We start from the raw sequence: 27,817 nt of genomic DNA on the forward strand, positions 1-27,817 counted from the left end.
TGCCTGTTGGATAGGTGGATAGGCACAGTTCCCAGACTGCTCAGGCTGCCTCACCCTTAGAGGCTGAAATGTCAGGGTGCTGATGGCATACTGGTAGTCTTGGAGTGTGAGAAGTCATACTTGAGAAACAAGACAGCAGCCATGGGTGTGTTAAACAGCTTTAATCTCGGTCATTGCGGCTTCTCGGCACAGTAAGAAATATTGCACATGATCAACATGTTTTGTTCTGGGAATGGGGACAATGGAAGGGGGAAAATCACCTTCTTAGAAAGTACAACCCAAGTTGGGAGGGCAGAGGGTGGGGAAAATTCTCCCCATGCCTGTGGCAAAGTGCAGGAGCCCCCCACCCCAAACTAACCTGAGTCCAGCCCCTCTGGGGAAAAAGGGGGGATGCATGAACTCCCCACTACTCCACAGGCATCTCCCTGTGGCCCAAGGCTCAAACTACCCTCCAGCTTGCAGCCCTCACAGGAGCCATTCTGCATAAAGTACAAGTGAAAAGCTCTGAAGGTCACACACTTCAGGTTCTGTACAAGAGCTCTGTGGAGGGAGTCTGTGCCCCTGCTGCCCCTCCCCCAGCACAGGGAGGGAATATATACAAGGGGAACAGGCCACATTCCATACCAAACTGGAAAGGACAAAATGGCTTACTGGGGAGGAGGTAACTATCCCACTGTCTGACCCCCAATTCCTGCCATCTATATATACTGTCCATATCCTGAGGGGTTTATACTGTGGGTCCTGGGATCTTTTCAAGGGCCTCTCACCTGCCTGTGGCAGTTGTGGAGGGACCAGAGGGAGGTGGGGAGGGTTGGGGAGCCCCGTCCCAGCCAGGCTGTCCAGGCCCAGGATCTGGGGGTGGAGGCAGTGGCGGGGCAGCTTGGGCAGTGCCAGAGTCCGGGCCTGGGGAGGTGGGGTCAGGGCCCCCAGCAGGACTGGGAGTCGGAACAGGAGTAGCAGCCATGCCACTAGGGGGTGGTCCAGGGAGGGGGGGCTCAGCCCCAGGGGGCTGCTCTGTGGGAGTGGCTGCCTGCATGATCTTCTGGCGAACCTCCCGGATCTTCAATTGCAGACACACTTTGGAAGGGAAGATGTCTGCATAGCGGGCTTGGAAGGCTGCTGTGGCCTGGGCTGGAAACAGAAAGATGGTGAGAAATGTGGTCGAGTCCCCATGAAATTCCCAAGTGTAAGACTTGCTCACCTGATGGGAAGAAGCCATGGTCCTGGAAGAGCTGCATGACCAGGGCCCGGCGTTGGTCCAGGGTACGCCGCAGTGATGAGTAGGGCACTTTCTCATACTCCAGCTCTCCAAGCACATCCTCAGTTTCAGTACCTTCCCAGGAAAGGGAGTTCAATCAAGGCTGCAGCAGAGACCCCCACACTCCTGGCCACTGTCCAAGTGCCCACTAAGTCTTGCCAGCTCTTAATAGGGGTCAGCCTTGACTGAGCCTCCCTGGCTACCCTCATGACACCACCACCCCTGGAAGCCCTTAGTCTCCTAAATACTGGTACCTGTACGGTCAAAGGTGAAGATGTCACCCTCGCACTTGGCACTCTTGGGGGTGTTGGGCTCTGAGCTGCAGCTCGAACGTCTCCTCATCTTGCGCTTGGGCGAGGTGGGGTCCTCAGGCGCTGAGTCCAGGTCTAGCCAAATAAGCAGACTAGGCTTTAGTGGAGGTGGCCTCTGGCCTGCCCTCACAACACACACACTTTCTTAAGAGCCAGGGCTGCTTTACCAGTAGAATTCTTCCTCTTCTTGCGGTAGGAGCCAAGGATAGCCCGAGGTGAGGTGGCCAGAGACTGCAGGGTGGGTGAGGGCAGCACCTCCTCTGGCCGAAACTCAGGTAGCTCAGCAAACCGCTCTTCAAAGTCCACTTCTGACAGGACCCTGCTGGAAGGCCAGCAGGGTCACCTCTACGGTCTTGGTCTGCAGCTGTCCCTTCTCCCACCAAGCCCTAGGCAGTCTGCCAATATCCCAACCCCTGCTCACTTGTCCACAGAGTCAAAGGTCTTCTTCAGGGGTGGGGGTCGCACCTTCATCTTCTTGCCAGAACTAGTCACTTCTTTGCGCTCAGGTGTGTCCCCAGCTGCCCTCCCACTACTGCCCTCGCTGCTGCCACTGCTGCTTCCACTAGGGGCTGTGGCTGGAGCAGGAGCTGGGCTAGGAGGAGTGGGAGGCTCCCCACGACTCTCCAGGCCCAGCCCAGGAACTCGCCAGTCTGAAGATGAGCTGGGGAATTTGCTGGCCTGGGGTGGGGACAGGCAAGAATACTGGACTTAGATGTATTGGGATTAAAAAAAAAAAGTCACAGGGACTCATGCCTGTAATCCCAGCACTCAGTACTGCTATGAATATTGGGCCAGTTTAGGCTAGAGACCCAGACACAAAAAGGGAGTGAAGTAGGTGAGTTCATGAGCCAATAGCCAGAAACAAGATGAGGCAAGATGAAAGATGAGACAAAGCCTTGGCCTCTGAAGGCCAGGATGCCCAGAATGCAGCTCCCTAATAGGATGGTATACAGCGATCAGGCAGGAGACACACGGAGAAAGAACAAAGTGGCAAGTAGCAAGACCAGAACTAGGGGAGTCCCCACCCAGCTAGATACTTACAGTCTCAGGGCCTTTGGTGCCAGGTCGCTCCTCAGCAGGCAAGGGTGGTGGGGGGCTGTTCCGGGCATTAGGAGGCCAGGTCTCTGGAGGAGGTGGAGGGACTGGGGGTGTGGGCTGCCCCTCAAGCTCTGATTCTGGGGCAGCTGGCTCTCGGACTGCTCCAGAGTCCAGAGACTGTCGGGGTGTAGGTCCAGGCCGCCCAGCGGCACCCGATTCAAAAGACCCCACGGGAATGCTGGCAATGGCTGCCTTCACTTTCTGGGGGGCCTTTGGGCTGGGCCGCTGGGCCTTGGGAGCCACTAAGCTGTAGGTCATGGAGCCTGATGGTAAGGAAGAAAACATCTACTAAGCCAGACCTCACTGAAGCCCATTTCCTGAATCCCCCAACTTGCACAATCCCTGCCCCAGAATTGCCCCGACACCCACCTGTGGCACTAGGGAAAGGACTAGTCGGGGCTGGAGTGGCAGTGGCAGAGGCTGGTGGGCCCTTGGGTAGAATGGTAGCAGCAGGTGGGGTGGTGCTGGTGGCCACAGTGTAGACCAGGCTTGGAGGAGCTTGGGAAGGTGGGCCCAGGGGTGCTGAGGTGGGCGCAGGGCTGCCAGGGTAAAACGCTGTTATGACAGGACCTCCAGGGGCTGTGCAAGCAGGAGGCAACTGGGGGCTAGGCACAGGTGACACGCCCACCTGGCCAGGAGCCAGCAATGGAGCTTGGCCTGCTGGGAGGAAGACAAAGGAGAAGGGAACCAAGTTAGGGTCTGGAGCTGTTTCAACCCCTCCCCAATTCCCCAGGCCAGCCCTCACCTGAGAGCAGGGGCTGTACGAAGGCAGGACCACTGGGCCCCAACGATGTGAAGCCCAGAGCTACAGAGCTTGTGGGCCCGTATGAGGTCACTGTTCCAGCCTGACTGCATGCAGTACTGGTACCCAGAGGCAGAGTGTGCCCACCTGCTGACTGCACATAAGTGATTCTGCCACCAGAGAGGAAAGGGGAGGAGTGAAGTGAGATGGGCTGGCCCTAACCCACCACTGTCTGGCCTAGAATGAAGGAAAGGGCTTAACTGGTCTCACCTTGTGGAAGAGGGCAACAGGACCTTCTGAGGCTGTGATGTGGGCCCCGGTATTGTGGCTGGGCTCAGGGGTGGCACCAGACCACTAGGTGTGCTCACAGGCACAGGAGTCAGCTGGATAATCTGTGGGCAAAAGCACCCATAGACTAGAGTAAGATGTGACCCCAAAGGACAGGGCTGACTGAGGCCTGGAATGCAGGCTCAGCAAAAGCAGAGAACTCAGAGCCTGAGGTCAGGCCAGGACAGAGACCACAGAGGAGGATCCAGATAATGAACAGGTAGAGACATTGAGCACTAAGGAAACAGTGGGCTGCACAGAAACATTTAAAAAACAGGCAGCTGCTCACAAATCTTCACTGCTAAGCCTGCCTGCTTTCCTGAGTTCTAACTAAAATGTTAATGTTTTCTTTTTACCTCTCCCTCTTAGGATATGGACCAAACTCCTAAGCTTGTTTTCCCAGACACTCTGGGATTTCTCTGAACATCCCCAACTTTTTCCTTCTATTTTTGAAGACTTTTTTTTTTTTTTTCGAGACAGGGTTTCGCTGTGGCTTGGAGCCTGTCCTGGAACTAGCTCTGTAGACCAGGCTGGTCTCGAACTCACAGAGATCCGCCTGCCTCTGCCTCCTGAGTGCTGGGATTAAAGGCGTGCGCCACCATCGCCCAGCTTTTTGAAGACTTTTTAATTTTATTTTTAATGTATGGGTATTTTGCCTGCACATTTACATGTGTACTGTGTGCATGCAGTGCTTGTGGAAGCCAGAAGAGGGCGTCTGGTGGCCTGGAACTGGAAATACAGATTGTTGTGCACCTCCAGGTAGTAGCATGGTGCTGGGAACCCAGGTCCTCTGCAAGAACAAGTATTCTCTCTCTCTCTCTCCCATTTCCCCCTCATCTCTGCCCCCTTTCTGAGACAGGTGGGCCTGGGACTCATGTAGAAAACTGGCCTTAAACTCACCCAGATGTCCACTTGCCCCTGTCTCCTGAGTGCCAGAAGTAAATGGGTGCCACCATACCCAGCCCCAACTCATTTTCTGCATCAGCCCACAGACCTCCATTGCTAAATCCTTACTCAAAAGGCAGGACTTTCTCTCTTCCTCCTTCCCAGCAACTGCCAGGATGTACAGCCTGCTTGCCCTGTTATTTTTCTCTCAAACTCTAATAAATGTTGATCCCCAAGCTTCAGTTAAATAGATAAATGAAACACACACACACACACGAACAAACCACCAACCCAATTTCCAGAGAAAAATGGAGACCAGGAAAAGCAGTGACACGGGTGAACACAGGATGACAGCCAACAGTGAAGAGAAGTGAAGCCACTACCAGAGTGCCTTACCTTGCTAGGTTGCTGGGCACCATTTTGGACAGGTACTGAGAAAGGTGAGCTAACCAGGGGCAGTGGCTGGCCAGCCCCTCCACCTCGAACTGACACGCTAGGGGCAGCCAGGGGAACTAGCACCTTCCCAGGAAGCAGCTGGGCTGAGCCACCCGAGGGTGTGGCCTGGACTGGAGAAACTGACTGGGCTAGAAGAAGCAACAAAAGAAAAGTTTACAAGACAATCAAACAGACTTTTGTGACCCAAGTCCTTACAAAACCCAACTCAGGTCTCACCTTTAGGGGGTGGGGCGGAAGGTACAGACTGCAGGATAGGGATGCCAGCAGTGGGTGCAGTGGCAGCCAGGACCTTGCCGTTGGTTGAGGTGCCCGGAGGGAGGGTGAAACGAATGCTGGTGGTGGGTACAGGGCCACTGGGAGCTGCTGCCTTGGTCCCAGGGGCTGGTGCTGGGGCAGGTGCCACTTGAAGCTGCTGGGGCAGTGTGGGCAGGATGTACTGCACCTGTGTGATTCCCCCAGCCTTGCCTAGGGCACCTGGCTGCAGGATGCCCAGGGGTACTGGCCCATTGGGGCCACTCCCAGCACTTGCTCCTGAGCCTGCAGGGGTCACACTGCCTGGGGCTCCCTGGGCAATAAACTGAACAGCAGATGATGCAGGAGCCCCATAGCCTGGGGTGCCCACCAGCAGGTTGGTGACAGTAGCAGGTGCCTTCCCCACAGTGCCCAACAGGGGTCCAGCTACCAAGTGTGGAGCTGGTGAGGTGGCTGCTGCTGACTTCTTATCTGAATACACTAAACTGACACCCAATGGGGAGCCTCCAGGTACCCGAGATCCAGTGCCCATTTCAGTCCTGGCACCTGTGTCATTTGAAGATGCCTCAGCCCGGCCAGAGGTGGGAAAGGGCTTTGAGGCAATGGGCACAGGAGTGCTGCTGACAGGTCGTACCACATTGGTGACCATGGTGGCAGCAGGACGGGACAGAGGGGCTGCTGGAGCCCCATAGGCCAGTGATGGGGCTGGGGCTGAGGGCACTCGTGCACCACTGCCCTCCCGTTCCTCCTTGCTTGGAGGCAGAACCAGTGTTTGCAGAATGTTTCCTCCCCCAATGGGAGGTGCTGCAATGACCGAGGGGCCTGGGGCCTCCAGACTACCAACACTTTCGGGTCTCTTGCGCCGGAAGGTGGCAGGATCCGTAGGAAGAAAGCGAGTGGCTTTGGAAGGTGTTGTTGGGCCCCCAGCTCCAGGAGGTGGGGGCCGCAGTGGGACTGCTGTGCTGCCCTGACCAGACTCCTGGGTCTTAAAGGTTCCAGAGCCCAGTGAAAAGGAGGTTGAAACTGAGGTGGAAGCAGGTGAGGAGGAGGAGGATGGGGTGGGGCCATAGCCTTTGCTGAAGGCTGCAGGTGGATCCGGGGGCCCTGGAGGCTCAGGGTCCAGGGTTGGACGGCAATGGGTAAAAGAGGAGCGGATGACAGGTGAGAACACCTTACGGCCAAAGCCCTGGGTTAAGGAAAGAGAAACCCAAGTCAGGGAGTGTAGACAGCTGGACCCCTATGCCAGGAACCCCTGCCTGCTTGTAAGCCGGGCCAGCCAAAAGTACCCCTGCCAACTGAAGGCCAACTCATCCTGGATGTGACCCAATTGCCCATGAGCCAAGAAGCTTGCTTTCTTCAGACCCAATTCTCCCCCTGGGTCAAGCACCCAGGAGTTCTGAGAGTGACGAGACAGCATCATACCCCAGCTCCCAACACGCCTCACCTTGCTGCCCTCTGGGTCCTCCCCAGAGCTGTCTCCACTCTCACTGTCAGTCACCCGCTCCTTGCACTTGAGATCAATGTCAGTGGTGCCAAAACTGTCATCAGCTGAGGAAGTAGAGGGACAGTGTAGGGAAGAGACTGAGTACAGAACTACCCAGGAGGAAACAGTCTGAAAGAGAATCTGAGCTCTGGCTTCAGCTCTAGGCCAAGCAGGCTAGTGAGTGGAAGGCAACCATGGTAGCAGTAGGGCAGGACAGAGGGGGCCCTGGAGGACAGTCCTGAGCCCAGGGCTCTGTGCATCTGACCAAAGTCACTTGAAATGTACACTGGGAAGAGCATCTAGTGCTCTGCTAATGACACCCATGTCCTTGGGTTTCCTGTATGGCTGGCAGCTTCTTTGGGCAAAGCAGAATTGACATTATACAGCTAAAAACAAACATGGAAAAGAACTGGAGGAGCCTAAGGACCTGGATTCTGGTCACCCACTGGCCTTTGATCCAAGGCCCCTCTAGGACTGTAACCCTGCCCTACTCACCGATGACATCATCATCCCCTTCTTCCTCACAGATGACCATGCGTTCCTCGTCACTGGTCATGTCCTCACTGGCTGCACGCTGGGAACGAGAGGCTCTGGAGGGCAAAAGTGGGGGTCTCCCACTAGTGGCCATGGTACCTCCTTCACCAGGAGCTGCAAAAGATCCTGGAGCGCCAAACTGAGGGGAAGGCTTTGGGCCGGAGTATGATGTGGGGCCAGAAACCATCTGTGGGACAGGTGGCAGGGAGGATTTAGTTGGGTCTGCTGCCTCACACAACCCTCCTTACCCCACCTCCTTGGTGACCTGTGCCTCCAACCTGGGTCAGTTCTTGTAGTGCCTGGCTGTCCACTTCCCCACCATCAAGACTGTGCACCCCGCTGTGGGAGAAGGCTCTGGGTCGAGCTGAGCCAGGTCCCCCAACCGCATGTAGTCGTTCTGCTCCACAGGGGCCACTCCCTGGAGCCTTGGTGTCGGAGCTCAGGAGTGTCTGGGCTGCAACGGACAGGAGCTCAGAGGACACTGTAAAGCAGAAGTTGTCAAGAGCTGTCACAGCGCCATGACTACAGCACCTGAACCAGCCCAACTTCTCACAGATGTGTCTAGGTCCTGGGCAGAAGCAGACTGGAGACCCTGAGCCACTTGGTAGAGGGAAAGCACCAGTCTCCAGCTCAACATCTCTTCCCTGCAAGTTTCTGTCCTCTGGCCCTGCAGGAAGCAAGCCCGTTCCTGGAAGCAGACATTCTCTGAGTGAGCAAGCCTGGACATTGGTCCAGGAGATCTTAGCTGTTAGTTAACCACTGGTCTGTCCGAGCCTTAGTGTTTCTATGTGAGAGGAGCAGTAAGATTTCCCACTCTCACAGAAGGCAACAGCATTAAAACCCCAAAGTACCCCAGAACTCCTAGAAGCAGCCAATCCAGGGCATAGTGAGTGGCAATGGTTCCAACTATGGGCCTGGGGAAGCCAAGCTAGGGCTTAAATCTTGGTTGTGGTGGTTGTTATTAGCCCAGGACTTTAATCAAGTGACTTGGCATCTCTGAGGCTATTTCTTCATCTGGAAAAAGAGGACTACTTTTTGATCACGTAGTAAATGCTCAATAAATAGCAGTAAGCAATGATTTGTATTTGGGTCTCCTTTCTGCATCTCCATGGCTCATTCATAAAACTGCCAGTTTCTTTGTGGATGAGTCCTCAAAAGCAACAAAGAAGACAAGTTGCTCAGACAGGGGTTGAGCAAGCAAGGGGAAGGCTGGCAGCCCTCAGGGAGAGGTGGCAGGGGGAGAGCCAAGGAGCTGACTAACCCCCAGGGGCAGCAGCAGTTCCCGTCTCCGACATGCTCCGTTCCCGCGTCTCCTTGTGCCCTCCTGCCAGCCCCAGGCTCGCGGGCTTGGCCTCTGAGCTGGATTTCTTTCGGTCCTTGTTGCACCACTTCCAATCTGGGTGGGCCTTGAAGTGGGCCTCTTTCACCTGGCAGGAAAGGGCAGGGCGACCCTTCACTCAGCGCCCCACCAGAGAACACTGGGAAGAGCCAAGGAGAGGAAGAATTACCTGGAAGGCCAGATCGTGGTATTTCTGCTTCTCCTTGGGCCCCAGGGCATACCACCACTCTCCCAGGATCTTGCTGACAGTTCGGTTATCCTGGTTGGGGTGCCGCTGGTGGACCAAGGCCCGGTGCCGCTTGCTGAAGATCATGAAGGCATTCATGGGCCGACGGATATGGTCCTTCTCCCGCTGTAGTTAACAAAGCCCAGAGAAGATCAGTTAGGACTGGGGTACAGGTTTGGTGTCCACAGGGTTGCAAAGCTTGCTTAGGTACCTTGTTAGGACTTCGTCCATCCTTCTCAGAAGATGAGTCTCGTTCCTTGGGCAGGGCACTCAGGGACTGGGTGCGGCGCTTTCCAGGTGGCAGAGGCAGCTGAATCTCAGGAGACATGATGGAGAGGAAGCTGTGGAAAGCATCAGGGCCAGTGAAGAGCATGTGTTCAATTCTGCATCCCCCGCTACCCCGACCTAGCCAGGCCCTGAGAACTCACGCATCATCATGATCACTCTCGGTCTCGCTGTCCAACCGGGGCTCTCCTGGGGGCCCAGGGGCTTCCTCCTCAGTGGTGGGAGGAAGACTTTTACCAGGATCCACACCCCCCAAAGTGAGTGGAGGTCCAGGCCCTGGGCTCTCAGGGCATGTGGCTCCAGGGGGCCGCCCAGGGTCAGCACTCCCTGCACCTCCTGGTGGCTGCTCATGAGCAACAGCAGCTGATTCAGCAGGTTCTAGGAGCAGAACAGTCTATGAGAGAGCGCCTGGGCTACCTGGACTCCCATGCCCAAGCATTCCCATAGTCCCTACACCTTACCTTTGCTCTGGTTGGAGGCCACAGGGTGGCTGGCAGGTTGCTGGGCCTCACTCGGCTGCACAGAGGGGTCGGGCTGGCTGGGTGCCAGGAAGGGGACTAAGGAGTGCCAGGGGAACACAGCCACAGAACGAGGTTCCACATTTGTCCACACTGTGGGAAGGAGCCATGTGAGCTGGATGCCAGGAGAGCTTGGCCCTAACCTCCACCACAACTTAATCTCATCCTCCAACTGTGTGAAGTGGCTCCACCCAGTCTTTATACCCTACGCCTCTGGGGTCAGTAAAGTGAGATATCACTCGGAGGGAAAAAGAAAAATCCCTAAAAGGTCTACAGATTTTAAAAAAAGGAAACAGAAGCAGGAAAGAGAAACAGTACTCATGTCCCACTCCTCCTCCCAGCCTCCACCAGCCCTGCCACTAGGGACCAAGCCAGAGGAACTGGCTCCTGCCACAAACCAGGTCACTCTCAGCTGCCATTCCCCCACTCTGATGTCCTAAGACCTTTGCAAGGCTGGACAATCCTCCTTATAACCGTGGCATCACATTCTCAGCAACTAAGCTGCCATCTGACATAGCCCCTCACCTTGGTCTCACGCTCCCCCTTCTCTTCAGGTTAATGGCCCTATTTCCCCTTCTGTCTACTCATTTTCAGGGCCTGGAATCTCGAACAGCCCCACAGTGAATAACACCCTCTTTGCCCCTTCCCCCCTCCCACAACCAGTCCCCAGAGAACTAGACCTGCCCTTCCTGGGTGGGGTCCAGGTGGCTCCCTTCTTTTGTCTCCTAAACAGACTCCGACACCCAGTAAGAAGCTTCTCTCCCTGGAAACTCCTGGGCTTATCTCATGCCCAGTGTCCAGTCTCCTTGCCCAGAAAGATGGAGGGTGTGGTAAACTCCCCAGAAAAAAAAGCAGGGACAATGGGACAGAGGACAGAATTGTTGTTAAGCCTGCCCAGAGAAGGCTGAAGTGCCAGGTGTTTCCTTGAGGTGATAGACAGGGAGATAATTCCATCACCAGTAGAATTTTGGGAGGTACAACACCGAGGCCCACCTCCACCTGAAAGCTGGGTGGGAAAGTACATGATCCTGAGCTGGGACCACGCCTGCTGGAACTGAAAAGCAAGGCTATCAGTGAGCTTCCCCACATTGCCAGGCCGCAGGCTCCAGGGGAAGTGGAACCAGCAAAGGAGAGAGGCCCCTGCTCAGGGGGGGAAGAGGGAAGGAGGGAACCGCCCTATCTCTGATATCCATCATTCCCTACCTCCCCCTGCTCCAGAGCAACCTGACCTGAGGTGACCCCACCCCAATACCTTCAGAAATGTAGTCTGGGGGAGCACTATAAGAAGAAGTGACCTCAAGACCTGATTCTGAGGGACTGACAAAGGAGCCCTAAAGGAAAGTGGGAAGAACAGGGAAGCAGGGAAACAAAACTGGAAGACACTCAAGATTCCTAACATCCCTGGCCCCCACCCCTAGGGGCCCCAAAGCCATCTAGGGACTCCAACCCCAAGACAGCCTGCAATGTGGATGTGTTTCTCTCTCCACAAAGATCTTATTAAGCCCTCCTAGCTTTCTTGAAATAGGGAGGGAGTGGAGGCCAAGCAGACAATGGGGCAGTCCTCTGGTCCTATGCTTATCCGAGTGTGTCACCCTCCAGGTGTGCCTCTCCCGCCCTCTCATCACATCACACCACAAACACTGCTACCCACAGACTGTTCTGAGAGGTGGTGCTTCCCACCAAACCTGTCCTTAGACCACTCCTCTAAGCCCCCATCCCTGTCCTCATTCCACATCTTCCACCAGCAGGACTAAAGTCTATTCTAACACAGACTTCAAAGCCTGTTACTGTTGCCCTTACACCAATCACAACCGATCTGTTCCACCCGTCACTTGAGCACCACACCTGTCTCCACGTACGCCCCACTCCTCACTCCCACTGCTCGGCTACACGCACACCTGCCATCACTAACCACTCGGCCCCGCTAGATTCTAAACTTTCTCTGCCATCCCTTTACTCTCCCTCCACCGTGCAGGTACTACATCCCATAGCCGATATTCCGCACTTAGCACCCCGACACCTTGACCCCTGCAGTCCCAGTGCGGGACGCTACTGACCGAACATGCCGAGGCCACGAGAGGCCGCGCCGGACGCGGGGATGAGGGGCCTGTGGGCCGAGTACATGGTCCGAAGCGGCGGGAGCCCGACAGGGGCTCGCACCTCCTCAGCGGCTGACACCGCTCTGCCCGTAACCCGCTCCTTGGCCGTCGCCGCTCCGGCCCGGGGGGAGCGGGAGGCCGTCGCCGCATGCCCCCCCCCGCAGCCCCCTCCGGCCGCCCCACGCGGGGGTCCTCGCCGGACGCGCCTGCGCAAAGCGCCGCCTGCCTCCCGCCGCCCAGGGGGCGGGGGAGGTCAGCGCGAGCCGTCCCCGCCCCGCCCCCCGGCGCGCGCGGGGGCCGTCACGGGGAGCGCGGCTCGGGGGCCATCGGCGCCGCCCCCTCCCTTTCCCTCCTCCCTCGCAGAGTCCAGCAGGCGGGGCAGGCGGGGCGGGGCGCGGCGCGCGTGCGCGGGGGCGGCCCCCTCCCTTCTCCGCTGGCTGGCTCGCTACCTCCCTCCCTCCAAGCTCCGGCGGGTAACGGCTCTGGCCCCGCGCGCCCGGCAGACAGCGCAGCCGCCCCGCCTTTCCGGGCCCTGGGCCGGCGGCTGGGCACCAGGTCGACCTCGGGTCCCAGGCGGATAGACGGACTAGCGTGGTTGCGTCCGCGCGCTCCAAGCGAGCCCCGCGCCGAACCACCGCTGCCTCCCCGCCCCGCCACTACTACGCGCTCCCCTCCCCCCGCCGCGCCTCCCCCCGCCCCTTCCCCGCTTCCCCCGCGGCCTTCCGCGCAAGCCCGGCCCCCTACGCTTGAGCCCATTGGCTGCTGACGCCGCGCGCGGGTCAGGCCCCGCCGCGCCCACCCCCATTGGCCGCCCCGGGGGAACGTCAGTCATATGCAAATGAGGGCGGGGCGGGGCGGACTACGGTTGGCTCCAAGCCGGCCGGGGGCGGGCCCGCAGCAGGGTGGCAGGGAGGGCGCACTGCAGCAAAGGCAGCAAGCCAGGGGGGCGGTTCAGGGTGCCGCGCTGCAGAGGCCCGAAGTTGAGAGCCGTGCTGTGTCCAGTGCGCGCGAGGAACACCCTCACTCGCGTCGTGGCCGACCTGCTGCGCCGGGTCTTGCTAGGAGGACCAACGGTAAAGGGTTGGCAAATCATCCCTGAGCCCTAACTCAAGTACACAGGCGCGCGCACTCCTCATAGATATATTTCCATGCCACACCCATTATCGTTTACACACCGCTATGGGCACCGCACGCCCTCGGTCTTACACCTATACTGTCGCACACGAAGTCATACTCCACTCACCTGCTGGCACAGATGTACTACCTCAAAAGTACGTGATCCTTACCTCCATACCCACCATCACTTCATATTTCCCATCCTCTGCCTGAGTGACACTCTCATCATGCTTCGACCAGCCCACATGTTTTAGGCCGACCTCAGCAGACACTGCTTGTCCACTATGCCCACACTCATTCTCACACAGCCTTTCTAAGCACCCATTCAGTACCCCCATCCCAGGACACACCAACTCACACCGAGATACTAACCCCACACTTCAGGGTCCCGACTCCTTCAGGATCCAGGCTCATAAGGTATCCAGAGCCCTATGGCCTTTCACCATCATTCCACTCTAAAGCCACCAGCCACTCTGGAACTTCTCCAGTGTGAGGCACCGGGTCACACCACTGCCCACCTTCAATGATCATCCTGACCCCAGAAAAAGGATCAGGAGAGAGAAAAGGAACTGAGACTGGAGCAGCCAGCTGCTGGAAGCTTGTGTTACCTTGTTTACACTAGTCTCACAACTACCTAGGGAGGAGATCAGCCCTGCACCCATTGTCTAAGTGAGAACTCCAAGTTCAAAGAGATTGAATAAATTATGCAAGTCACACAGACTGGGCTTTAACAACTCAGGAGTTCAATTGAAGTGCTCTCCTCAGGACTCAAGGTGGACACAAACGGAATTTCAAAAAGGCCCACAAACAAGTTCAAACGATGATAATAAAGTACAGGAAGGTAGGCAGCAGCAGGAGAGGGTCTGGAGTCCCAGTCAGCAGAAGCAGAGACCTGGGTTCACAACTAGATAGTTAATAGTCACATGGGGTCAGGTGAAGCAAAGGTGGGCTTCTAGAAAGGAAAGAGAGGTCTTCAACAAGAGCAGGCAACCCTCTTCAGCTTGCCCCGTCACTGACAGAGTAACCTGATCCTAAGGGGACAGGAAGGTCTGTAACCCTCTGACCTCCAGAGGGCTAGACACTTGGCTGACAGCCCGGAGAGACCAGCAGAGGGACTATTAAGTGACTGCCCCCTCCTCTTTATAGAGCCCCAGACTCAGACCTCCATTACCTCACTGCCCTAGGGACTGCAATGTGAGGCTGAAATCAATGTGGCCCACTATCTCCCCACTGCTGCCCCCACCTCTTTCCAAGGGTGAGTCTGAGTGAGTCACCTACTGGCAAGTTAACCCCTTCCCCACTGTAGTGTGGCCCAGGGACAGAGCTTGGAGAAGGCTGTCTTCCCCACTTCTGCTGGGTGAGAGAAAGCCAAGCACAGCATAGCAAGGGAAAGAGGGCCTCACATCTGGGACGACTGCACATCTGGTAGAACACTCAGTACCCATGGAAAAAGGATAGGAAGAGGCCCTTTTCAGGGCAGGGTACAACAAAGTGGGGGCCCTGCCTGGCAGGGAGGGGCTGGAATCCGGGTGGGAAGGGCCCCCCTGCCCCTGGGCACTGGGCCAGCCCTATACTTAACTTCTATTGTTCGGGGTGGAAGAACCCTGGGTGGGGGTGGATTACGAGTGAAAGGGAAAGAGCAGGTCCTATTCCCCCAACAGCTTCCCCTCTCCAACCATACCCAACCCTAACCGGGGGCCTCCCAAGTTGGAGAGGGCTGAGGGTTTCCCTAAACCAGGGCCCCAGCCCTATCTGAGAGGAGGTACACAGCAGCCATCCTTTACTCAAGGAAGAGACTGGGCAGGGCTGTGACGGGAGCCACCCGCAGCACCGCCCCTCATCAACTCCCCAAAAGCTTTAGCCCAAAACTACGTAGCTCCCAACAAAACACACCATCCTGGCCTGGGGACAGAGAGCCCAGACACATCAACAGCCACCTGGGGTAGTGCAGGCCAGGGCCTGCCCCGACGCCTGGGGCAAGCTGCCAGGGATGCTGACAGACCAAGGGACAGGCCAACTCACTCGGAACTCATGGCCCCATTTATTGAGCCCGCGAGGCACCGCGCCCTCACCAGCCGCCCTGGGTTGCTCCCCACCCTGCTCTCCAGCCCGGTCCAGACTCGGCTCACCACCCCGGTGTCCCCAGCTCCCCTCACCCGCTCTCAACGTACACACCCACCTACCCACCCACCCATCCCGGGAGGCGTCGGCGACGGCCAGGGTTGCCTGGGGAACGAGCCTAGGATTGGGCTGGCAAGGCTCCACAGGGATGGGGGTCTAAAAATAGCGTCAGGGTGAGTCAGTGTGAGCCAGGGTAGGGTAGGGTAGGCAGGGGGAGCAAGGGAAAAAGAGGGAGGGGATAAGTGGGGCGAGGAAAGATCCCCAGGGATTGGGAGAAGAGCAGGATGCAGGTAGAGGGCGGGATGGAGGTTTGGGGGTAGAAAAGGTGCGAGGATGGGGAGTGAGTAGTTGTGTGCAGGCTCCCGGACTGGGAGGGCTAGTCCGCTTGAGCTGAAGGAGGCGCCACCGCACGGCGGAGGAGGGGGCGCCGCCCTGCGTTCCCCTCCTCTCTTAGCGCTCACGAGATTTTCCACTAGCCGCCTGGCCCCCAGCCAGTCCCCGGCAGGCCCTACAAAGCCGCTTTGTGCTTGGAAGGCGGGCGGGTGCCCGGCCGGCCTGACACCCACGCGGGCCGCGACGGGGCGCGGGCCAGCTGGCACCCAGTCTGTCTGGGATGGAGGGGAAGAAGCACCCAGCCGGACGACCAGGCCAAGCAGGGGTTAACTACACAAAAAGTGGGGGGGGGGGCCTCTGCCAATCAGCGGTCGGAAGGTGCGACAGTAACCAATAGAAAGGAGCGAGCCCCGCCGCCTTGGTTGTGGGGGTGATAATCTACCCCCAAGGGTGCGCGGGAACACGCACCCATAGGTGCGGACAGGGTAGGGCGCGGCCTGTGTCCACAAAGCCCCAGGTGCACCGTTTTCATGTCCTTTTTCGCAAGCAACAGGCTAGCGGGGTGTGTGTGTGTGACATCCTTGCATTCAGGAGGTGACACAGCTGACATCTGAACCCGAGCCTGCCCGATTCCAGTTTTTCAGCCGAAATAGAGAGACCGGGGGTTTCCTACCCGCGCCCTCGAACGGAGCGGGCGGAGGAGGCGGCGCGCCGGGCTAGGGTCCAGCCGCCTGCGGTGCAGCCGCTGCCGCCGGTGGTAATGGGAGCCAGACGCCGTCGCCGCCGCTAATGCACCTCCCTCCCGGCCACTAATGGAGCCATTAATGCCCGGGCGCCAGGGTCTCCGGGACGTGCGCCTCCCCCCCGCCCCCCCACACCTCGTTGCGCATGCGTATGTCTACTGCCCCGCCGCCAGCTGCCGCAAGGAGGCAGCCTGACCCCTCTCAGCATCTGGTGCTAGAGACTGTTAAGATTCGAGAGAGTTGGGGTCTCTTAGCAAGACTCCTACAGGCTCAGGAAAGTTTCTTCCTTCTCTTATCACTCCCTCCCCCCCAGTAACGTTCGTCCCATGATTCTTCCTCTCTCGGACAATCCAATGTGATCTAACACTGAGAGCCAACATTCCCCTCTGCTCTATACCGTTTCTAGGCTTTTCACTTGCCCCAGCTTCTCAGCCTTGCTCTCAAGCAGGACCTGGCTAGGCTTCTCCTCCATGGCACCCATCCTCCAGCCTGGAGTCTAGTGACAGCTCCAGCTCAAGCTAAATTTCGAAAGTTCATGCACCTTCGAACTTTCTTTCACGCCCCTGACCTCTGTTTATTCCTCATACTTCAGTTCATATGTTACCTCTAATGAAAACCCTACCTGAACTTCCCTCTCAAGCATACATGAACCAGAGCTGTCCCTGACCTCTAACTTCCTCAGATGAAATAACTCTTGGCTCTCCCTTGTCCCATCCTGCATCATCTGCCTTTTCCACTCTCTTGTCCCAGGACCACTCAGCCCTGCAACTGCAGAAAGATGACGAAGGAGCTGCCTCCTACTGGAACAGATACCAGTTCAGTGCTGGAAAGAAGCAGACATTCTGGTGGGGAAAGCCTGGATTTCGGAGTCAGGCTGACCCGGGTTCAACCCCTGCAGCCCCTCTCTAGGCCTCATTTTTTCCCGCTGCACATGGCATAGTGAAATGTCTCTGGAGTTGGCACCAAATGTGTCCCCTGGGAGACTAGGGTGGGGGTGTTTGGGGTCATGCCCTCTAGCAGGTGGGTGGGTGGGTGGGTGGGCAAAGAACCAGCTTTCCTGCCACCCTCTCTAGCCGGATCTCCTAGCTTGGCCCATATAGCCCCCATCTTCCTGCCAGCGGGAAACAGGTGTATGGTGGGTGGATGTACAAGCTAGATACCAACATTTCTCAGCAGGTTTCAGGGGCAAAAATGGACAATTAGATTGTAAAGGGCCAAGAAAGAGTTCTCAGACCTGGACAACCTCCCTACACTCTCTAAAACAAGTGTGGGGAAGTGGGTGGGGGTGGCTCAGCACACAAAGGCATTTGCCATACAAACAACCTGAATTAAGTTCCCAGAACTATGTAAAGAAGAGAACGGACTCTACAAAACTGTCTTCTGGCTCCCTCACACACAATAATAATTTAAAGGAGAAAGGGTGGGGGTTAGGAGGCTTAGTATTTGGCAACTGCCCACTGATTTAAAAAGATGAAAGAATCTGGACCCGTGAGATGAGGCAGCAGACAAAGTAGCTTGCTGCCAAGCCTCACTACCCGAGTTCAAGTCCCACGGCCCACATGACAAAAGGCGTGAACTCACTCCCACAGTTGTCCTCTGACTCCCACCAATTCACTGTGGCACGTGGAGGCACACATACGCCTCTCTCTGCCTCTCTCTCTCTCTCTCTCTCTGTCTCTGTCTCTCTCTCTCAAAATAAACGAACATTAAAACAAACTGAAGCTCTGACACATACAGAACAGGGTAGAGGTCTGGGCCACAGGCACAAGAGGATCTAAACCATGTGAGAGCTGTGGCAGCTCACATCTGCAATCCCAGCACTGGGAGCCCAACACAGGACTGTCATAAATTCAAGGTCAGTCTGACCTACAAAATGAGACTTGGTCTCAAAAGGAAAAAGTATGCAAAAAACCCTGGGTTTAATCACTAGTGCCTGTAAAGTGTATATGCTTGTAATCCCGGCACTTGGGAGATGGGAGCAGAAGAATGAAGATTTCAAGAACCAGCAAGGGCTATAAAAACCTTGTCTCAAAAACCCAACAACAACAACAAATAAACAAAAGAGGCAAAGTTAATTGAAAGAATAGGAAAGAGAGGGCCAGGAAAGGCCAAAGCAGACACAGAACCCCCTAATCTGGGAGCCAGACTGGAAGCTTGAAACCCAAGTAAGGGCAAAACCATGAAGGTGTACCTACCCAGTCCTGAGACAGACAGACAGGTAGAGGCCAGAGGTCTGAGAAATGATACAAACACCCAGGAAGAGAGAAGAGAAAAACCCCTGGAACCCACGGGAAAGATGGATACACAGTGGTTGGAAGAGAGCTGCAAGCACCATGCTGTAGTGTCAACTTACACTGCAAAGCCATGCAGGAAGCTGGGAGCTGGCAAGGAGACCATGCCAGGAATGGGACTGAGACATCTGGCCTCCTGGGTGGGGGCCACAGGTTGGTAAAGGGGAGGCTGTTCGTTTCCTGGGGAACAGGCGGCAAGAGTCAAAGGGAGGTGGCAATGGCAGCTGGCTGGCCATGCCATGAGTAGAATGTAGAGAATGCCGGCAGCCTGCCCCAGCATGTCCCCCAGAGGAAGCAAATGCCTGGGGAGGGGGGCAGGAGTAGGCAGGCTGCCTTGGCCCGCCCCCTCACACCTGCTGCCCTCTGATAGAGGGTCAGGCCCTGACATGGAAGGGCAAAGGGGGCCAGGGCTGTGACCCTATTATGCCACTGGACAGTGTTTGCCCCAGGCAGTTGTCTCCCAAAGGCTAGGGAGGTCTCTGGGAAAGAATGAAAGGCTGGTTGCCTGCAACCCTGAGGGGCCCAGATACCTCAGTGTGGGTGTAGTCAGGTAGTCACTGTTCAAAACTGCCAGGACAGGCACTGGACAAGTTCTGACAACCAGGTGGCCTCCAGCAAAGGGCCTCCCTTTCCTGAACCTTAGTTCTACATCTGGTCAACAGGGCAGAGAATCCTTGCTTCACAGCATCAGGTAGATTTGATTAAATGGCCCCAAGCCTGGGGCTAGGCACATAGTGTATGCTCAATAAAGGGTTATTTTACTCACCATCATCATTATATTGATAGTAGTTAAATGCCTGGTATCTGGAACCAGACAGTAGTCTGGGTTCAACTCCTGGCCCTCTCTTTTCTTAGCTGGGTGACCTTAGGTAAGGGACCCAGACTCTCTGAGCGGCAGGCCCCTCTGGATCTAATGAGACTCATCATGCTGACTTCCCAGGACACTGGGAGGACTCTGAGTGAGTACTCAGCAGGGCTCATGCAGTGTCTAGTACAGGCTGGTGCTCAGTTAGCCATTCCTACCAGAACTCTCGGGAGTAAGATGGACAAAGAAGCTGGAAGTCCTGGCTAAGGCAGAGTTGTGCCTTCCCTGCCGGGTGACATCAAGACCTTCCTTTAGTCAAGGTCTCAGTTTTCCTCGTCTGGATACGACAAGAGCCCCTCCCAGGCCTGGCCTGGTTGGCCTGAGCATTACCTGCAGTGGTTCCAACCCTGCCCGCCCAGTACTGGAGTGTGTATGTGTGTCAAGAGACATATATCTCAGCAATGGGGGGTGTGGGCATGTAAGAAATGGGTACTCAGAGGGTCGCTGGAGACCTTCACCTACATTTACAGATCTGCCGAAACAGAAATTCTTACTGTGCCTACTTCTGAAATGGTGATCACTGGGTCAGATATGGTAACAAATACAAAATGTGCTGGAGAGAAGGATGAAGCACACAGCTCACAACCTCAGTAAATGAGCATGAGGGACAGACACAGCCTATGTCGCTGTGCCTGGCCCTGGAGACAGGCCTAGGCTGGTGCTTTGTTAAGGGCAAGGCCTGGCTCCTTTGTAAAGTGGCTCCTCCCCAAGCCTAAGCCACAGCAGCTCCTACCCACATCCACAAACCAGACTCCTTCCTTTATGATCTCCTCTGGCCTCAGGGCTCGAACTCTCCCTCCACAGAGCAGCCTGATCACATCTCCTCAGAGTCTTTCATGACTCCCCACTGTCCCCAGGAAAAAAATGACCCTCTGGAGGTCTGAGTCTTGCTCACCAATTCAGCTGCACATCCCAATAACCCCCTACTTTCCAGGGCCCTTGATTTTACAGTCTCTAACCTTCTAATTATCTGCTTCTACCTCAATTCCTTGCACACACTCTCCCCTGCCTACCCGCCTTACCCTGATCTCATCTATATGCCCATCATCGAGTTGCTGTTCACAGGCCTCTGGCTCTTTCTCCAAGCCCTTCCTGACTTGTCTGGCTGGATCAGCGTCTTCTCAAGAGTTGCACAGCTTCCAAAAACACTGACCACCAATCCCCAGCCACTGAGATTGTCACTGTTTACAGACAGCTGTCTATTACACCCTGTCCTCAGGATAGCCAGGCTAGATTCAGAGCTGGAGGAGTGCCCAGTACCCACCTTGCTACCCTGGCCGACTACGCACTAGAAAGGGCCTGTTAAGAATCTCTGTCTTAGCTGGGCAGTGCTGGCACACACCTTTAATCCCAGAACTCATGCGGCAGAAGCAGGTGAAACTCTGAGTTTGAGGCCAGCCTAGTCTACAGAGCAAGTTCCAGGATAGTTGGGGCTACACAGAGAAATCCTGTCTCAAAAAGCCAATAAATAAATAAATAGGAAAGAAAGGAAGGAAGGAAGGAAGGAAGGAAGGAAGAGGGTCTATCTTCCCTCCTTTTTCTAAACACCAGAGTTAGCCTGCCTTAATGTGACGTCACTAACCTGGCCTCAGTTTCTTCTAAGCAAACACATTCCTTGCACCCACCTATCAGTGATGGAAAGACAAAATGAGCTAACATTAGGATGGGTTAGCACAGGGTGTGTGCTGAGTGCTGTGTTATGGGCTGGGTGTAAAACGGGGCAAGATAACCGTGCACAGTGCTTATCTTCTTGGAGGCCCAGTCCTCCAAGACCCAGGAGATGTCATCATCATGACTATCACTCTGTCCCTCCATCAGCCCCAGACTGGGGAGTGCATTCTCAGTAGAGCCTTGATGACGGTACCAACAAGCAGCCTCTGATAAAGCCACATCAAGTCTGAAAAGTCCTTTGCTTGGCATGTAAGCCTCTACCGAATCTGTGCAGGGAGCAGACTAACTTCCCCCAGAGTCCTCTTGGGACAGGCGGCTCATCACTCTTGAAAGCCCAGCTCAGATGGTAGCCCAGCCACCTACCCTCTTACCTGTTCCAGGCCTGCCCATGATGACTTCCTTCTTGGGGGCAGGGTGACTGGGATAGCTGCTGGGCACTAGAACTGGCAACAGGGCAGCAGGTGAAGGGTGAAAGGCCACGGGCTGGAAGGGTGAAGAAGCCAGGCCCAAGGTGGGCATCGGCTGGGCCACGGCAGTTGGTGCGGCTGGAGGCACAGTGATGGGCACAGGGGCAGGCAGAGGTGGAGGCAGGCCAGGTTTCCCACTGGCCACCCCAGGGGGTACCGGGGTCTCACGGCAACCCCGCCCAGGTCCCCCGGCCCGTGCCTCACCGGCAGTGCCCACCTCTCCAGGGAATTTGGAGGGCAGTGGCACATCGGGGTTGCGGACAATGACAGGCGAGTCCCTTTGCACAGCAGGCACCCTTCGCACAGAAGGCCCTGGATCCGAGGTAAGTCCAGCAGGTGGGGGCAACAGCAGCAATGGTGAGGGCTGGCGGGAGCGAGAGAAGGGCACAGCAGGTGACACTGCCCGGAAGCCAGCCGGTGTGGAGGGGGTAGGCGTATGGGACACCGAGTCCACTCCAGAGTCTAAGCTGTCACTCTTGGGGAAGTCTGGGGCGGCTCCTCCACCTCCTGCCCCAGAGGCCCCTAGTGTCCCTGGGTGGGGCAACAGTTCTGTCTTCCTTCGCCCAGGGCTGATGGGCACAGTGAAGGTTAGGTTGGTCTGGAAGGTGGGTAGGATGCCGGAGGAATGGCGCTCTCGGGGGGCAGGTGGCGGTGGATGGGGGCCCAGGTCTGGTGGTGTCAGCACACCTGCCTTAGGGGTGCTGGCACTCAGGTGGCGGCTGCGAACAGCAGTGCGCTGGATAACAGGTGAGGCATTGATGGGGCTGAAGTTGGCAGGGCGGAAGCCGAAGAGGGGTGAGGGCGAGGGTGACGGAGCTGGTGAGAAGGGCGACTGTGTCGAGACAGGTGAGAAGGAAGGCGTGCCTGACCGGGAGCTGCCCAGGGACACCAGCATCACAGCCGCCTCACACTCATCAAATTCAAAGCGTGACAGGTCGGCAGGCGCTACCAGGCGTGGGCGGGAGTCTCCGCGGGCTGCCACGCTGCTGGCCTCACTGTCCCTCGAAGTCTCATCACCCCAGTCAAACTCAGTGCTTCCTTCACGAGCTGCCACCCCAGCAGGCCGCCCAGTCCCACCTGGCCCACTGTCTGCCAGGCCCTCCATCTCTTTGGTTCTCATGGAAAGGTGGCGGGAGCAGTAGCCCCGCCGTTGGGACTCCTTCATGCAGCCATCCCGAGAGCAGAGCCGGCGCCACTGCTTGCCATTGAACTTCTTCCGGATGCCGTTGGGCGTGCAGACCACGTCACCCTTCTTGTACTTCTGCTGAGCAGCTGTCAATGGCGTGCGAGCACGGGCTGCTGGTGCGGCTCCCTTCTCCAGTGAGGCCACACTGCTGCTCCGACTGCCAGCCTGGCTCCCTTCCTGGCAGGGCGAAGGCTGCTCACCAGGGCGACCAGGGCCAGCAAAGGCTGGGGATTTCGGGGGTGGTGACAGGAGCTGGGGTGGAGGCAGTGGGAGCAGTACTGGGGTACCCAGGGCTGGTGGGTGTTTCTCCTCACCCTCCTCACAGTGAGTCCCCAGGTTGCTACCAAAGCTGATGTTGGAGACCTCAGCGTCCTCTGGCTGCTTGGGCTCCGAGGAAGAAGGGCAAGGAGGCAAAGTAACCCCAGGTTCACCCTGTTCTTCCTCTGGGCCTGCAGGGTGCTTCCTCAACAAGGCCTCAGGTTCCCAGGGAGGCCGAAGCAGGCGCAGGCTAGATCGGGTGACCCACACGGCCTCCTCGGGCTCACGGTGCAGTGGCTGTTGGGTTGGTGGCAGAGTGCCTGGTGGGCCTGGGTGGGAGCTGGGGCCAGCGCTGAAGCGAACCTTATAAGCAGCTGGTTTAGCAGCCACTTCCACCACCACACCCTCACGGTACACAGCCACACCAGGTTCTACACAGGTACAGACAGCTGTACCCACCATCAGCGCACCTGGAGGTGGCATGGCATCCAAAACTACATCCACACCACCACCTGATAACCCATCATAGAAAGTCAAGGCCCGGTCCCCAGGGAACTGCACACCCAGATCCTGGCTACGGCGCACCTGGCGCACAACAGCAGGCAGGAAGAGGCCATCCCCACGACGAGCCAGCACCCGCTGAGACCTTAGTTGCCGAAGGTCATAACCACCAGTGGTGCCACCAGAGGGCCAGGGGACTGGACCACAAGCCTCAGCAGGCTCATCCTCCAGGTCAGCTGAGTGCTCACTGGCTGTGTCAGTAGAGGAGGACCGGGTGGATGTAGGGGGCCGTGGAGGTACACCCAGGGCACTGGCATCCTCAGGGGTCCGCTCATACTCTTCCGGGGCTCCGATCGCACCACCAGTTCCAGCACCATGCTCCTCCACATACTTCTTCTTTGGGGCTCGGGACTTGAATGTGGCTGTCTTGCGACTGAGTGAAGGCTCCCAGCGGCCTGCCTCCCCATCTCCCTTGGGGTCCTCAGCTAGACCTGGTGTAGGGTCATTGGACTGCAGCTCTGGAGGTGGCCCCTCGGCTCCAGGGTCCCGCTCAGTCTCTTCTTCCTCACCCTCTTCCGCCTCTTCTGGCCCTGTCTGATCCTGTGGCTGAGCTTCCTCATCCTCCTCCTCTGGCTTGTCACCCTCCCCGGCCCCTCGCCGTCTCAAAGCCTTGGCCCTGGTGGCTGGTGGGGACTTGCTGCCGCTGGCAGAACCTGCAAGGCCAGGGCACACCTTCTTCATTGGCTTCATCATCTGTCCACCTATGAGATAGGAGAGCAGCAGAGATCATCGGAAGCAAATGTGAATACCCACAGACTCAGGGTCCCTCGGGACTTTCTATGTGCTGAGTTGACGCTCTGAGTTCTGTGACCCACGAGGCTATCTCTAACTCATGGGAGTTCTGGCAAGCATTCAGACATAGACTAGCACCTGGGTCTCTTAAGCATACACGGCCTGGCTCCTTGGGGAGCATTCATACACCTGCTCTCTCTGCAGGGGACATGGAACGTGCAAACAGGCTCCAGCTGCACCAAGGAGTGTGAGGAGTGTGAGGAGCACTGAGAGTTCACACTATGGAGCACCCACACTGTCCTGAGCCCTCGGCTAAGCCTGCTAATTTCCTCTCCCAACAGCTCTAAAAGATGGGTGCTACTATCAAGCAAGGTGCAGAGACTAAGTGATTTAAAATCATCTGCCAATGAAGCAGCAGATTCAGGGGTCTGAACCCAGGCCCTGTAGGGCTCCAGAGTCTGTGCTCCTAACCACTTCTGTGTGCTGCCTGTCTATCGATGATCCACAGAGCATGCTTGCTCTCGCTCTGACCACATAGAGGGCACACAGCAAAAGCACACACCAACATACACAAGCACCAAGCCACAGAAAGGGAGGCGACACAACTGATGTGAGCCTCTTTCCTCCCTCCACCCCTCTGGGCAGCCATGCATGGCCAGGTGTGGTGGGAAGGAGTACACAGCTCAGAGTCCCTAGGGACGGCTGCCCACTCTGCTCTGCATCCCAGGCCTGACAGGTACAGCCATCTTCCCAGATCCTGGCAGGGAGCAGGCAGGGGCATGCTTGGGGCAAGAGCTCATACCAGTACTGCCACAGGACCGTACATGAGCACACGCACGCGCACAAATACAGGCACACGTCATCACACAGTGGGACACAGAACTGCACACCCCAGGGTTTCTCTGTCCCACAACATGGGAGTCCTCCCCTTCCCCCAACAGCACCCAGTGTGATGCCTGCAAGCCCAGCCCCTGCTTCTGGTATGCAAGCACCCTCACCCAAACTGAGCTTGTGGGGCAGCAAGTCTGAATTGCTCAGCATCCCCAAATACCCAAATATGCCCTCCAACTCCAGGTGGGGGTAAGTAGGATGAGGTCAAAGAAAGCAGGACAAGCCCAACAGGCCAACCTCACCCACTTCCTGAATAGTCATTCTGCCCGCCTCGTTTCGAGCTGCCCTGAGAAAAGGAAAAAAAAAAAAAAAGCAAAACAAAACCCCCAAAACTTCACTCTGATGTGACTTGGAAAACTTGAGAAGCCAAAAAGAAAAAAGAAAAAAAAAGTTCAACTGTCCTAGATACTCCAGAGGCACACATAATCAGAGGCCCCTCTGACAGTCTTCATGTTGCCTGGGATTCCAGATCTCATGCTCTCCAACTTGGGGCTTTCTCTTCCTGTGGGACAATCCTCGGGTTCTCATAGACTCAGCAGTCTGCAGGGCCTGAGATTGGCACCAAAGTGCTCTGGAGTTAGACGGACTCCACCATCATCTCCCCACTGACCTGCTAGGGCACCATTCTGGAGCCTGAGATCTGGTACCAACCCTGCCCAAACAGAAACCTTTCTACCCCACCCAGGGCCTACAAGCATACCATCTGCCATCCCTTAACCCTGTTGCCTGGACCGGTCTCTTTACCCCAGAGCCAAACCTCTCCTTCTTAGGGCCTACTCTCTTCCTGTCCACCATAGCTAACCCAGGGTCCTGTGAGCCCTCACCCCTTCACAGAAGGGAGAGGAGACTGTTGAAGCCAAGGCCACCCCATGTCCTTTAGGGTCTCATACCCTCTCTTTCCATCCACCCTCCTGGCACCATTTTCTCTGCCCCTCTCTCCCATCTTGTCACCTTTCTCCTCAGATACTAGGCCCCCTCCTGTTACCCGGCTGGTCACCCCATTTATTTCTATCACCCATTCCTTCCAGACACTCTGCTATCGGCCATCTCTAGACCTCCAAAGCTGACACCTCTGCCCATCGCCTCTCTTCATCACCCCCTCCAGCTCGGTCCCCTTCCTCTCCCTGTCACCCTGATCTAGTCCTGTCACCCTTCCTTTCCTGCCATCAGTACTCTGCCCATTACCCTCTTCCCCCAGTCACTCCTTTCCTGCCACTCCCCCCTTCCCAACACTTCCTTCACTCTGTCTCCCCTTCCCACACCATTCCGCCCACCTCTTTTGCCCTGTACCCCCTTCCCGTCCCTGCCACCTGTCCCCTCTCGGCCTCCAGCTCCCCTCCACCCCCACGCTGTGTCAGCCCTGGCCCCGCCCTTCACCTCGGGCTCCGCGGGGTTTCGGGGCGGGGGGCCGTGGCCCCGGCTCAGTCCGGTCCGGTCCCTCCCCGCCCCCCCTCCGGCTCTCCCTCTCGATTCTCCCTTTTTTTTTACTCCAACACACAAAATGGTGAATGGACCTGTAACAGCTGGAGCAACCAGCCAATTGGCGGCCACAACCCCGCTGACCGGCGCCAACCTAGACCAATAGATATTCGCAGTCTGATCGGCTCCGCCTACCAGTCAGGAGCGACACTCGCCATCACCAATCGTGCTCTTCCGGCAGCGCCAGGAGGCGGGGCCAAATTCCAAGACCGGCCTCCCTCTGGGACCGACACCAACCTAAGCCTACGACTGCCTGATATGCCTAGAACCCTACCCCACAAGTGATGGACATCTGCCTTAACCAATTAACAGACTATTTATGTGCCGAATGACAAATACAGTACCCAATCACCATGCACCTAAGGCAGGAACCCAGCCCCCGTGAAGGACAGTAGCCAATGAAATAACGGGAGGAGGGGCTAAAAGATACATCCACCAATGAGCAAGCCCGGGAGGCGTGGCCCAAGGGTTTGTTGACCAGCTGATCGCAGTTCCTGCTGGGAATAGTAGTCTTCTCCTGCATCCGGCCCGTAGTCTACAGCATAAAGCAGACTACAACTCCCATGTGACAGAGTGCCTGGAGCACCAAAGAACCGGGCGAGGAGAAAAAGTCTGAAAGGGCAGTTCCTTCTGAGTCTCGCAGAACATCGGGAACATCTTAGACCCAGGGCCCCGACTCACCCGGATTCCCGGCTCTAGCGTCGCCAGCGGCTCCTCGCAGTGGCGGCTGTAGCGGCACGAGGGGGAGGTGCGAAGAGCAGCCAACCGACACCCTCGAGCCCCGCAGCCAATCAGCAACGGCTGGGGCGGCGCAATGACCTCACCGGTTCTACTCTCCTACCCTTCCCCCACGAGGTTGTTGGTGCTGGTAGCCAGAGTAGAGAAGTTTGGGGTGGGGGTGGGGGATGGGAAAAGAACTAGTGATGTCACCTTTCCCTTGTGTGATTGGCTGTTGGGTGGCCGGACTACAACCAATCAACAGTCTCAAAAAGTCTGGCGCGGCCCCGCGGAAAGCCCTGTTGCCACCAGAAAGAGAGACAGAGAGAGGACCTCCGTTTTTCTCGTGCGCTGCAGTGTAGGCTACGCGCGTGGTCTGGGGCAATGTGGCCAAGTCAATTCCAAGACTTTGATTTTAGGACGGCGCACTTTTCTGATAGCACCCTCCCATCCTCAAACTTGGGTAGGGACATAGGATGGGGAAATGCGGCACTTCCTGGGGCTTCACACTCCATTCCGTAGGCGAACGAACAGCCTTAGGATTGTTCACACCTGAAGGAAGATTTGTAAAGC

At 56.8% G+C, this 27,817-nt stretch overlaps 1 protein-coding gene across 11 annotated transcripts; it reads right to left on the reverse strand.

Annotated features, from left to right (window-relative positions):
- Nucleotides 1–146: 146 nt before the first annotated feature.
- On the reverse strand, nt 147–27,325 carry Cic (capicua transcriptional repressor). Of its 11 annotated transcripts, none has more exons than XM_075988646.1 (21): nt 27,209–27,325; nt 21,325–24,126; nt 9,658–9,807; nt 9,340–9,574; nt 9,123–9,252; nt 8,855–9,037; nt 8,608–8,773; nt 7,625–7,827; nt 7,308–7,533; nt 6,774–6,877; nt 5,294–6,515; nt 5,018–5,205; nt 3,680–3,801; nt 3,413–3,579; nt 3,037–3,327; nt 2,611–2,930; nt 1,991–2,247; nt 1,737–1,891; nt 1,513–1,644; nt 1,202–1,333; nt 147–1,131 (listed from the first exon to the last, which is right to left on the reverse strand). In XM_075988646.1, exons 2-21 carry the CDS (start codon nt 24,116–24,118, stop codon nt 764–766), a joined length of 7,545 nt encoding a protein of 2,514 aa, XP_075844761.1. In that variant the 5' UTR covers nt 24,119–24,126; nt 27,209–27,325; the 3' UTR covers nt 147–763. The 11 variants fall into 11 exon arrangements, with proteins under 11 accessions (XP_075844761.1, XP_075844735.1, XP_075844742.1 ...); XM_075988620.1 differs by having other exon boundaries at nt 3,037–3,324; nt 27,209–27,318; XM_075988627.1 differs by having other exon boundaries at nt 1,737–1,888; nt 27,209–27,318.
- Between the last annotated feature and the right edge of the window lie 492 nt (nt 27,326–27,817).

This window comes from Microtus pennsylvanicus, chromosome 1, assembly GCF_037038515.1.
Source record: "Microtus pennsylvanicus isolate mMicPen1 chromosome 1, mMicPen1.hap1, whole genome shotgun sequence".
Classification (NCBI taxonomy): Eukaryota; Metazoa; Chordata; class Mammalia; order Rodentia; family Cricetidae; genus Microtus; species Microtus pennsylvanicus.